This window comes from Apteryx mantelli, chromosome 2 (genome assembly GCF_036417845.1).
Source record: "Apteryx mantelli isolate bAptMan1 chromosome 2, bAptMan1.hap1, whole genome shotgun sequence".
Taxonomy (NCBI): domain Eukaryota; kingdom Metazoa; phylum Chordata; class Aves; order Apterygiformes; family Apterygidae; genus Apteryx; species Apteryx mantelli.
The window spans coordinates 160,033,776-160,045,962 of record NC_089979.1 but is presented as its reverse complement, the minus strand read 5'-3'; the positions used below and the strand labels follow the sequence as shown (position 1 = coordinate 160,045,962).

The following is a 12,187-nucleotide window of genomic DNA, read 5'->3' as shown; positions in this document are numbered from 1 at the left end:
GTGGCTATTGCTAAAATAAATGATCTCTTAGATCACTTTAAGATTATGAGTCATCAGTCCCTGACTGCTCTTTTTATATTTCACTTGGTTAAAGTAGCATTTCTGGAAGTTGCTTTGCAGGGACCTCATTACATTGGTCAGCAGTAAGTCTTGAACAGAAATAAGCCAGAAAGTTTGGGTACCTGGGTGTGATAGCATGAGACTTGTTAAATTCAAATTCTGTAAGTTTAGTTTTGTCTGCAGTGCTACTTTTCATTCTATGTTTGGGGGAAAACCTCCCTTTGACAGTAGGGATTTCTGTAGAGAAGTAGATGAAGGACTTGCCTTACAGTGACTTTGCCTCTAGATGCCTCTAAAAAGTTTTAAAACTCTCAAATGCTAACCGATTGGACATCGTTAACTTCAAATAAATATGTATGTGTTTTACCATACCTGCAGTGTACTACGCTGTGTATATATACTATTTGTGCAGTTCTTATGGCTTTTATTACATTGATAAATGAACAAGAGTTTGCATTAGTATTTACAGTTTTTAATAGTAAACAGCTAAAATAAGGAAATCAACTACTTTTAAAAATTGTTTGGAGGTCTAAAAGGGAGACAGAACTTAGTCTAAAAGGAGCATAGAAATTGCCCTTTTGGTGGACTGCTTAACTGAATGGCATCAAATATTTCAAAGGAAGATGATAGTCTTATCTGTAACAGGGTGTTTTTTTTTTTTTTTTTAATTGAAGAACCCATAATTATTAGATATGGCAATTGCTCAGTAAGACTGCCCTCTTAAATGTGTTTTTTCTGTTTTGTAGAAGATCCTTTTGAGGACTTTTTCAGGGGCAGACGGAGTCCAAGGGGAAGCAGAAACAGAGGTGGTGGATCATTTTTCTCTGCCTTTGGTGGATTCCCTGCTTTTGGAAGTGGTTTTTCTTCATTTGACACAGGTAAATATCACAAAGTTTCACAATGAGGGCATTATTTGTTCACAGGGAGTCTCAATGAAATAAGTTGATAAATTCTTTTTTTAAAAGTTGCTGCCTTAATTCAGCGAATTTTAAGGCTATTTTTCAGTTAAAACTGCTCTCTGAAAAGTCCTTCTGATTAAGCAGAACACCTAACACTCAGTTACAGTGTTTGGTATACCTGAAAGTTCATGAAAAGCAAACAAACCTCTGAAAAGTAAAATTTATTGTGTTCTTAACTTTTGGTGCTACAGTTTCTCTGTGCTTTAGAGTTGTTTTTGATCTGTTTGCCTTTCAGTGTTGGTGTGATGATCTTAATTTATGGTCCTGAAAATACACCAGGGAAATGTGTGCCTAAAACCTATGGGTGTTACTTAGTGTCAGTTCTGGGGTACTCAGCTGGAACACTGAAGTTTAACATTTGTATCTCGGGAGTTGGTGAGAGTTGCCGGTAGCCAGCATTCTTTCAAGTATTAAGATTCTGGGTTTTAGTTGGGATGTTATTGGTACAAAACTTCTTCTGTCTGCTAACTCAAAGCATCCCAAAATTTATATTAAAATGGAGGGGAAAAAAAACAGACTTATTAAAGTTCCTACTTTTACCTTAAGGGGGAAAAAATGATATAATGGCTGAGTTCAGCTGACAGACTTGAATGCCTTTTCTTCAAGGAAGGTGTGGAGCAGTTTTTGGACAAGGCTCTGCACCAGGAACCTGAACTGTGGGCCCATATGGGAGAAATAAATGGGGCTGGAGGCATATATTTTATCCTCACATGCTCAGTGGTGCTTGTGTTGACACAACCAACAAGGACACCCTGAAGCTAGGATGTAGTCCAAGCAGCTGATATATTTGGATCTCACAGTCATGCAAGTATACATGTCTTTAGTCAAATACCTTTCATGTCAACTTTTTTTCCCAATAGGTTTTACTTCCTTTGGTTCATTGGGACATGGAGGCCTCACTTCGTTCTCCTCTACGTCATTTGGCGGCAGTGGGATGGGTAACTTCAAATCAGTATCAACTTCAACTAAAATAGTTAATGGCAGACAAATTACTACAAAGAGGTAAGTCATCTAAATATGTTCTTGTGAAACTATAAATATGTATGTATCTGTATGTATTTTTACTTTTGATGTGGTTATCATACAGTTTGGATTTCTCTGAATTAAAAAAAAAGAAAAAAGAAAAAAGGACAAAGGTAGTGGAGAAGATACTTCGGATTATCTGGTTCTTGCTGCTCTTGACTTGTGTGAAATGGAGAAGATAGTTTTTCTAAACTCCTGACAGTTGAGGAGGGCTGAGATGTATAAGAACTGCCCTGATGAAAAATGAAGGCAATTTAGTTGCTACTTGAAAGGGAAGTGGCAGCGAAGCTCTTCCAGGCCTTCAGAACCTTCAGTCTAGTGAGTCATCTTTTATCACGGTCCCCGACTGCTGTCTGCCAGGTAAACTTGGGCTTCTGGAAAGGAGAAGTGTGCTTGTTTTCTCTTGGTCGTGAAGCTGTTAACTGGCGATTGAGAAGCCTTTCTGTTTTGTAGACATTATGAAACATGAAACACTTTTCCCTAACCTTGTGCTCTAGTGCGCTTTCCAAGGCAGTGTTTGTGTGAAGCTAGTGTTTTGTGTAACAGAGGAAACAAAATTACTTGTTAAGTGAAACAAGCAACTGAAGCCTGCTTTGGGGAATATTTTCCTGTTTACTGAAAAGTGTATTTTCAAGCACTAGACACAGCCCACCTTCTGACTACTTCATGCTGGTGATGAGGGAACCATTTGCATTTAGGAAACCCAAATATTAGTTAGCGGTAGGGTAACGTATGGAACACTATGATCAGTAAGTTTTAGGAGTACTGAACAAGTAATTAAACATAATTTCAGAACTTAACCTTTATGGAAAAGCAAGGGAGAACCAATTCTTTGGTAACTTGTGTCCCATACTTTAAAGTGCAAGGTTCTTTTGTGTGTCTGACTGTACTGGAGATATGCTCTCATCTTGACTGCTTAGATGTAGACTTTTGTTGTCACAGACTGGCTTCATCATGGCATTTTTCTGTCAGCGTATTCCATAAAAATGTGAACTGTCCCCTTTTGAGGGAATTGCACCATCTAAGGAGTGTAAAGAAAGACTACACAAAAGGAAAGATAAGGCAGAGTGTAATTTTTCTTTTTTTTAATGTGCAGTAATGTGGTTAAAATAGGCTACTTTAGGTATGCTGTCAAAGTATAAGGCCTTTTTAAAAAAAGGGGGGGGGACAAGAAATGTAGTGAGCAAATGTGCCTTCCTAGAAGTGGCTATCTCAGACGAGCTGTTACATTGCAGGCGTCTGCCCACAAGGTAGCTAAGTGCATAGAGTATTTCTATCCCAGTATACCCAGTGGTCTCTGAGTAACATTTTCCTTCTGGCAAGAAGCTATTCCCCATCTTTAGTATGGGTGTATTCTGCTCAGTAAGTCTCATTTTCAGAAAAATCTGTGTATGTGCTTTCTTCCCATGTGTCATGAGGGAAGAATTCTAGGATATTCTACCTTTCTAAAATTTAGGCATAAATTAAGTGGCTTAAAAATAATTTAAATTTGCATCATCTTCCGATTTGAAAATCTTTTTTCATATGTTCTGCAAGCGTGTCGCTGTCAAAACTGAACTGTTTCATGATTGTATTCTAAAACAAAAAAACAAAGAAAAAAAACTTAGCTCTTTAATGATCCCTACTTCCAGTCAGATACTTAAATTGTCTAGTACATGCTAGTCATAAACTTGGCATACAGTATGTTTCCAAATTAATTGCTTTGATCAAATTAAAAGTGGATTAAAGACTGTCTTGTGTGCCTTATATCATCCAAAATTGTGATTGGATCTATAATATTATGCATTTAACAAATGGGGCAGATATTAAATGCAGCATCAAGATTGTAAACTTCAAATCCATCAAAAGACATTTAGTTCTAGATAACAGTGAATAGTGTCCCCACAACTGTAACCATGTATGAGGTGACAGCTGTAACTAGAGGATTCGAACTTCGGGAAAGCAATTTTCTTACTATAAATGAGCAGTATCAATGAGGGAGTGCAGGTGGTTACTAGTTACAGCTTCTGCACTGTTAAATACAAAAGCTTGCCAACTACAGTTGCATTAAGTAGTCAGTACTCCAGATATGGCATTAAACTTAGTTATCTAAAAACCTACTTCTGGTGCATGTTTTCAGACTACTTACAGTGCTTTAAAATATCTAAATGTGTTTTCTTTTTTTGTCTTACAGAATTGTTGAGAATGGACAAGAGAGAGTAGAAGTTGAAGAAGATGGCCAGTTAAAGTTGCTAACAATAAATGGTAAGGAGCAGCTGCTACGCTTGGATAACAAGTAATTCAACGCACGCATTTAACAGAAATTTTAAGCTATAACAGCCACCATTTGAGGATTGACAGGAACATTTTTTGAAGATTTCAAATGAACTCAACTTTCTGTATATCCGTACTTAATCTTAAGTAGTATAAATAGCTCACCGGAGCTTGTATTTGTCATAGACTTTTGAGTTAATTGTTGGGACCACATCAATAGGACCATTTTTTGTCCTTAAAATTGTTGTAAATTTCTGTATGCACTTTTCTTTTTATTATATATGATCCAAGGTGAACCATGATCCTTCAGTAGTGCTAGGGCGAGATGTACACTAACACTAGCATGAATCTTGCTTTTTTTCCAATTTGTTTGAATGTGAGCCAATTAGTAGTTTAAGTCTGCTGTGAAGTTAACATTTCCAGGATAACATTTTTAATAATTTCAACTTTTTTTTAAATACTTAGTAGTGAACAATGTTAATACATTTCTGGTAGTGCATTTCTGATTTAAATAAATTAAGGATGTTTTCTAGTTGTGCATGAATGCAAACAACTTAGTAAGTTTTGACAAATGTTTAAATGTGTAATGTAAGCAAAAGGTAAACAAAAGTGAAGCCAGTGAGCTGGGTCTTTTGTCATTTGCTAAAAAAAAAAAAAAAAAAAAAATCAAAATGAATAAATGCTGATGTTTGTGGTGCATTCTTTCATGAATGGCATTGGTAACCTTGTGTCTGTGTGTGATTTGGGCATCTTGGGAAAACAGTGTGCTTTTTTTTCTCTGTTTTTTTTCTCCTCCCAACACCTTTTTCTTCAAGCTTAAGGATGAGGGCCTTTATTCTTTGCAGATGTTTTCTTCAATGTGAGTGAAAACATGGTTTTTAATTTCTTTTCCAAACCTGTATTTGAAGCACCTATTTTTAAGGAGCATTCAGAGGCTGACTTTCTAACTCCATCTTTTGCCTTAATATATACTCTTTTTTTTTTTTTTTTTTTTTTTGGTCAGGCCAAAAATAACTCTCTAAATTAAAAAAAAAAAAATCTCTGAAGCTCTAAGTTCTGAGATCCTTTTAAAAATAATCTGTAATGGGCATAAACACCCAAAAACCACTTAAATTTCTAAATGATAGCATTTTTTACTCATATTGGGAATGAACACGATTGCTTTAGAGAAGACTTTTACAAAATGAAAATGAAAGCTAACTAAAATATCTTGCTAAAATATCTTACTCTTTTTACTCATTAACTAAAAATAAAAAGATGGATGAATGCCTTTGTTACATTAATGGAGTGAAGCAAAGTGTTAAATTGTAGGTAAGACCAGATTTTCAAAGTTTAGTGAAAGAAATTACTTGATTTCTGTATGTCTGTTACGTCGTAGATAAAGCATGCAAATAAATATTGGCACATGTGAACACCTGCCAGGCCTTGGATACTTTTATGCGGAAATCATGAATATGCAGTTTTTATCTATGCACCAGCTTTGAACATCTGGCCTTCACTGAATTCCTTAGGCTGGCTGACCGTGAAAAAAGAAAAAAAGAAAAAAGAAAAAGGTGTTTTCAAATGACCAGTTAATGCCTTCTACTGAGCACCATCTGCTTTGTACTAACAAATGCATTGGTTATTAAATACTGCAAAGAAAGAGTTGCCCGTATTTATCACGCTGGATAATTTAACCCAAGAACAATACTCTAACAAATTGCTACAATGGAATTCATAGTCATGGTAACATCAGCGTATCTTAAATGCTCCCCCCTGCCATCAGTATCAGTTTCATAGAACCAAACAAAACAGCAGAGGTAGGAGAAGGAATAAATATATACTTCAGTTTTGGGACAACAGAAGTTATGCACCTTTTTAAGTTTTTGCAGGTTTCCTGTTACTACAGTGTTGGGTTTTTTTGTCAGTGTTTTTGTTTTGGGGGGGGTTGGTTTTTTTGTCTTCCCCATGTATGTTTCTTCTTGATCCAGTGATAACTAAATGGACGGTTTATTTTAAAATCTGGCTTTATTGTGATGTCTTGAGTTATGAAAAATGTTAATTTACATAGATTTATAGGAGACACTGTGCTCCATTATGTAAACTGTAAAAAAAAAAAAAGTGCTTCAAAACTGGTTAACCAACTCAAATAAAATTAGGACAAGCTGGAGTTGAGTTTGAATTCCTTCTCATAGATACCTGTAGATTTTATGCTGAACTGACAAGCTTTACCTTCCATTTTAATCTCAGTTTATCTTTTCTAGGTTAATGCTTACTTAAGTTAACTAGCTCAAGTTAAGAACACAATTATGATAGCACAGCTGCCAGGGGCAAATCCATACCCGCATGTTTGACTTTGATCTTCTTACCCAGAAACATGTGGTCCTTCACTCACTATGATCTAGATATAAACCATTCATTCAAGGGTTCCCTAATGAAATTCTTTAACACTGTAAAATCACTGAAGATGCAGTGTTTTGGATGGTCTCTCTTCTGCCTTCAGATTCCTGAGGCTGGTATTGTCAGAGCTGGACAAAATGCAGCATTAAATGTCAGCGTTGCGCTTCCCTGATAGAAACTGATCAAACGTAGAAATAGACGGGAAGAAACGAGTCAGCAGTATTGAAATTCATCAGTAAAGACTTCTGCAATAGTAAGCAGATACCTATACTCTGCCATTTGAATATGCTTGACAGATGAACTGGATGAATATATAGTCTTGGTCCAAGTAGACTATTGGACTGCCATTTCCAGTTTCAGATATAAAAATTGGTACCATATTACACTTCTAAGCCTAATAGTCTGGTGAACTAATATAAATTCTTCCTCTTCTGTTTATTCTATTAAATGTTCAGACTTTCTTCTTAATTTTGCTGCTGAAATGAGTTTCTTTTCTTGGGAAAATACACTTACTAGGTTGCTCTGAAAACTTTTGCATAGTTTCTTACTAATACATACTTTGCATGCATATACAGAACTGACTTAACAGGAGTAATGGATCATCTAGGGTAACATTTCCTTAAATTTCCATTTTGGCATAAATAGCACAAAATACTAATAGAAAAAGTTTCTAATTCTAGCAGATGACATGCATCAAATGTGCAGTGGGATGAGAGCTTTCAAAAGCAAGTACTGTTTAAAAGTACTATTTCTTCATACAAGAAGGAGGGATTAATTTTGAATGCTTGGGGATACCATCCAGTTTAGACTGAGCTTCCTCCAGTGGTCTGGAAAAACTAAGATGGAATTCTTGCCAACCACTAGGTCACTTTTATTCAGAACTCTCATGCTCCGCTTCAAAGTGTATTGATAGAATATGATAACTTTGCAGTGCTTTTTCTTGGTGCAGACTCTTTTTGGTTTCTTGTGCATGATGGTAATTTCAATGCAATGCATTAGAAAATAAGTTTCTTTTTAGGTTGCATGGCATCTACCCCTTTCACTAGCAGAAATGCTTTACTGAAGATGTTCAGGTTATGCCTTAGAATATTTCAGACTTTAAAACTGCTCTAGCTATTCCAGTTCTTTGTTTTTATGATACCTGATCTGGTGAGAAGTACAGACATTGCTTTGTGGTATGTGACAAAGCTGCTCTGCAGAGAAAGTGTGCATAACACTTGGAAGATGCATCTACTATCAACATTGTGATGGTTTGAATCTTAGGATGCTAAAAACAAGACTTGTGAAAGACTTCAAAATGACCTCACATAAGCCCAAGTGTTTGACTCTTCGGTTTGCTTGCCTGCCTCAGTGTATTAGCTTCAGATACAAGTGGCGGTTGGTCTGTGTTGTACTTAGTTGTGCTTCTGTGTTTCAGACCATCTGTGGGATTGTCCAGTGACAAGGGAAGTTAGATTTTTGGAGTCTTGAGTTCTGTTCCTGAATTTGCTTCTGTTCTGTTTGACAGAGTGAGCTTGTTTCCTACTTTGCCTTAGTTTTGTCTGTGATCAAAAACTGATGTTATCAACCTCCAAGACGTTTGCATTGTAAAATGGGTGTGCTATAGCTGTAGGATGCTTATGGTCAGAGTACTTTTCAAAAACACTCGATATTAATGTAATGCTTTATTTTAACTTAATGCTAGAATTCTTGTTAACCTTTAGGTCAAAGCCTTTCAAAAGAGTTTTTGGAAAACCTGTCTCCTTGGTCCTGATGATTGGATGTCTTAATGACTTAAAATAAGCCTAAGTATTATTTTCTCACAAGATAGTTACAATGTGGAGATCAGTAACCTGTCAGTCAGCTGTAACTCTGACTTTGAAACTTTAATGGAAAAAAAGTATCTGCTCCAGCTGGTCTTGTTTGCTTTGTAACTGAATTGTGACCAAAAAGTTGCTTTATGTAGTACTAAACAAACAATTCTGGTTCTCTTCCTGTTATTACTTGGCTTAAACTGATTGTCTAAGTGAAAAGCTTTTTATTTCCCACCTGAGAAATTGAAGTTGTCCTCACGTTGCGTTACTGCTGGAATCAAGCAAATCAATTACTTTGTTAGTAATACAAACTATACTTTTGAATTCCTAATTATAGTGGATCTACTGCTTGGTCTGCCTTAGTTTTGGGGAAAAAAAGCCTATACTAGAGTTGATTGTTCAATGCAGTGTTGTCCCCACTGCACTGTTGAAATGTTATGGGGGGAGAGGTTGGCTTATGCTCTGCCATGTAGGCTGTGAATTCAAAAGGCATTGAGTGCCTTTTTTGAGATACTGCTATCACATTCAAAAAAAAAAGTGCTGTGGCCCATAATGCTGAACCTGTGTGAACTGACTGCTGTTTCAAACTTGTTGAAACTTTTCTGAAAATTAACTTTATGTTATGGCAGGCTTAGTGCTGGGTTAGGTATCCGTCTTACCTACAGTTGGTGGAAAGCTAACTGAAAAGCTACATGAATACTATATCCCCTGTCATGCTTACTGTGTCCAAAATGCATGCAGTAGTTTGGATGTGGTAGAAAGCTATGAATGAATAGCACAAAAACTCTTACTGAAACTAAAAATTTGTCGTCCTGTTGTGATGCTTGTCTTACTTGGCAATAGAGTATGGCTTCTTGATTAGGTAAAGACCATATTCCTTAGTATCCTTTCTTCTAAAGAGAGTTAGACTATGGATACTTTTCAGATTGCTCCGGACTTCTCTATGAAAGCATTTCTGGAGGAAAATGGAAAAAAATCACATTGCCAAAGCTCAGTCTTCCCTCCAGTCTCTTTGCTAGAGTCCTAGGGCTAGACATTTGGTCTTCGAAGGACTTTGGCTAGGTTTTACTTAATAATACCGCCTTTCATCAGAAGACACTTTGGTATTTGATTTGCTTGGACATGCCCTGTTACAGTAGTCATTCAGGCACCTCCCAGAATAAATCTTCTAATCTTTATGTGCACATTTCTTGCTACTAGGTGCTTAGGAGATCCAGTCAACTCCCTATTATCAAGTATATTAAAAGAGTTTCAGTAAAGAAAGGGAGTATCAAACTCTGTAATGCAAAGTGAGAGCTGGATGCTCAGGAGAGCAGTAGAGAGCTGGGAATCCACTTTAAGCTGTTTTGGATGCAGCTGGTATGTTTGCAAGTGTGAGTAGCGTTCCTGCACTTCCTGGCTTCACACTTTGATTTTGCTCCCAAGTCAGTCCAAACTGGTAGATTTTTACTCCAGGAGGATGAACCTTCTGAGTTAGAAACCAAAACAATCACCAAAGCATTCCTTTCATTAAATACCTCCAATGCCACTTCATGTTTTCTGGACTTGTGTGTTTTAGCCCCAAAAATAAAGGCAATCTTAACATCCTTGATATTGCCTGCTGCTGCTTCACAGTGTAACCTGAAGAACATGAAACCAATAAGAGAGAAGCAGGAAGCCACAGCCTCTTTGCACTGTTGACATAAATCCCCAGGCCTTTTTTCCTTATTTAGCCTTTGCCTTTCTGATCAAGAAAACCTGACTAAGAGTTACCACAGCAAATCCAGAAGCAATGGGAAAATGCCTGCATCTCCTGTTCACCCTGCCTACTCTTTGCTGGCAAATCCTCTGTGCTATCGCAGATGCTTGTTCTTCAGCCACTGCAGGAAAAGGAGGTGCATCTGCAGCCCTTGGGCCATGTGCCAAGTTCCAATTTTCATTCTAAAGAAATTTGTACATCAGTAAGATAAAACTGTGGCTATTAAAGGTTGTCTTGGTTGGAAGAAGGGTCTAAACATTTGTATAAGGCTAGACAAATTCAATGAGAAGATAAACATACATTTTTAACACATGGGTGATTAACTGTTGGGAGAACCTGCCAAGAGTGGAATTTCCCAGCTCTTGGTGTCTTCAAGACTATGTTTTCTGAAAGATATGTTTTAGTTAAAGTGAGTGTTTGGGTTATATGCAGAAAATAACCGAAACTCGGAAGCCTGGGGTCAAAATGCAACATATGGCTTGGTGTTTCTTCAGGCCTTTGTTTATGTTCATAGTCTGTGTTTCAGCATGATTTTGTTGTGCTTTTATTTCTTCCCTCCCTTCCCATTCCTTATGCGTTAACATGAATGCATAATGCCATATCCTCTTACTGTGGTTTTGAGACTGTGGGTATCTTTTTGTGATGAAGGAATTCAAGAGATGGTTGGGGTTGTGTACAGTCGTTCTTGTGGCTGTTGGGAGTGGGTGTGAAGCAGGGTAGTTGGGCAGAGAGGCGACAACACATGTGGCTAAGGCACAAATATTACCTCAATGATGACTATTGCCCAAAAGAATCCGCTTCGGGATGTCTAGGTGCCGAGAGTGGAAGTCATGTGGGAGAAGACATTCTGAATCTATTAAGGTAAGTAGTTGCTTTTTTATGGAGGACAAATTGGATGTTTAGTGAAGAGGAGGAAACCAGGCTGAGGACCTTGGTGACTGTCCTAAGGAATTTGCTTTGGAACGTGCTTTACAATGAGCCCTTGTATGTCTCCTGTCTCTTCTCACCAAAAACAGGCTGCAGAGCTTGAGAGAGCCTAGTTCCAGCTCCTGAGATGAAGAGTAGGAGATCTCTTGTTAAAGTGATGTTATGACAAAGTTTCATTTGTCCGAATATACTGGTTTTAAATGTAGGTAAAGCTTTAACAGTTTAAAGTTTTTATTTTTAGTTTTATGTGGATGGCATTATGTGTGTTTGAATTTTGAGTTATTACAATGGAAATAGATGGCTTTTTGTTAATTAGATCCTCTTTGGTTGTGTGCTAAATGTCTAAGACTGCATTATGGTGGAATATTAGTTCTACAAGGAACTGCCAGAGAAGCGTCTCCTACATGGTTTTATGTATGTGAAAATACTGTAGACACATATATCTGTGTCCTGAATATAACCAGAGCTGAGTTTGTTAACAGTCATTTTTGATTAAGTTTCTTTCTAAGAGAAGTCTGTGGACAGGCAAGTTCCTGGAATTATAACTCGGCAGCATTTGGGTCATATAACCATAAAACACAACTTGGATCAAAGCCAAAAAATTAAGTACTTTTATGGCAAAATCCCTCTATTTCTCGGTCCTTCCTAACTTTCTTTGGAAGGTACTCTGCTTGGAGACCAGCAGAACTCCAGTACTAAGTCTTTAATTCTTCTACAGAAATTTACTGTAGTTTGAAATCTAAATATTCAGCACTTAATTTTTGTAAAGGCTCCTTTCTTTATAGGTTATGAAAACTTTTGCCTTATTGATAAAAAGCAGAATCAAAGCCGTATAGCTTCACTGACACAGGCATAGCCATAGGAACAAGGAGACTTGTTAAAGGAAAAGCAAACAAGTGTGTGTGCTGCACCGCCTAGCCCTTTTTCTGGTTTAAAAGAAGCCTCTAACAAGTATTTGTGTAGCTGGCAAAGTATATAGCCAATGTACACCTTTTAATTTCTGACTGTTAGAAAAAAATCCTCAAAACTAGTTATTTTTAATATATTTTTAAAGG

At 37.0% G+C, this 12,187-nt stretch overlaps 1 protein-coding gene across 1 annotated transcript in view; it reads left to right on the top strand.

Annotated features, from left to right (window-relative positions):
* Positions 1-12,187, top strand: part of DNAJB6 (DnaJ heat shock protein family (Hsp40) member B6) — a 61,867-nt gene that overhangs the window by 26,176 nt on the left and 23,504 nt on the right. The window contains exons 6-8 of the mRNA XM_067291932.1: positions 807-938; positions 1,880-2,021; positions 4,216-4,286. Of these exons, the coding sequence (XP_067148033.1) occupies positions 807-938; positions 1,880-2,021; positions 4,216-4,286 (345 nt within the window). The remainder of the gene's footprint in view (positions 1-806; positions 939-1,879; positions 2,022-4,215; positions 4,287-12,187) is intronic.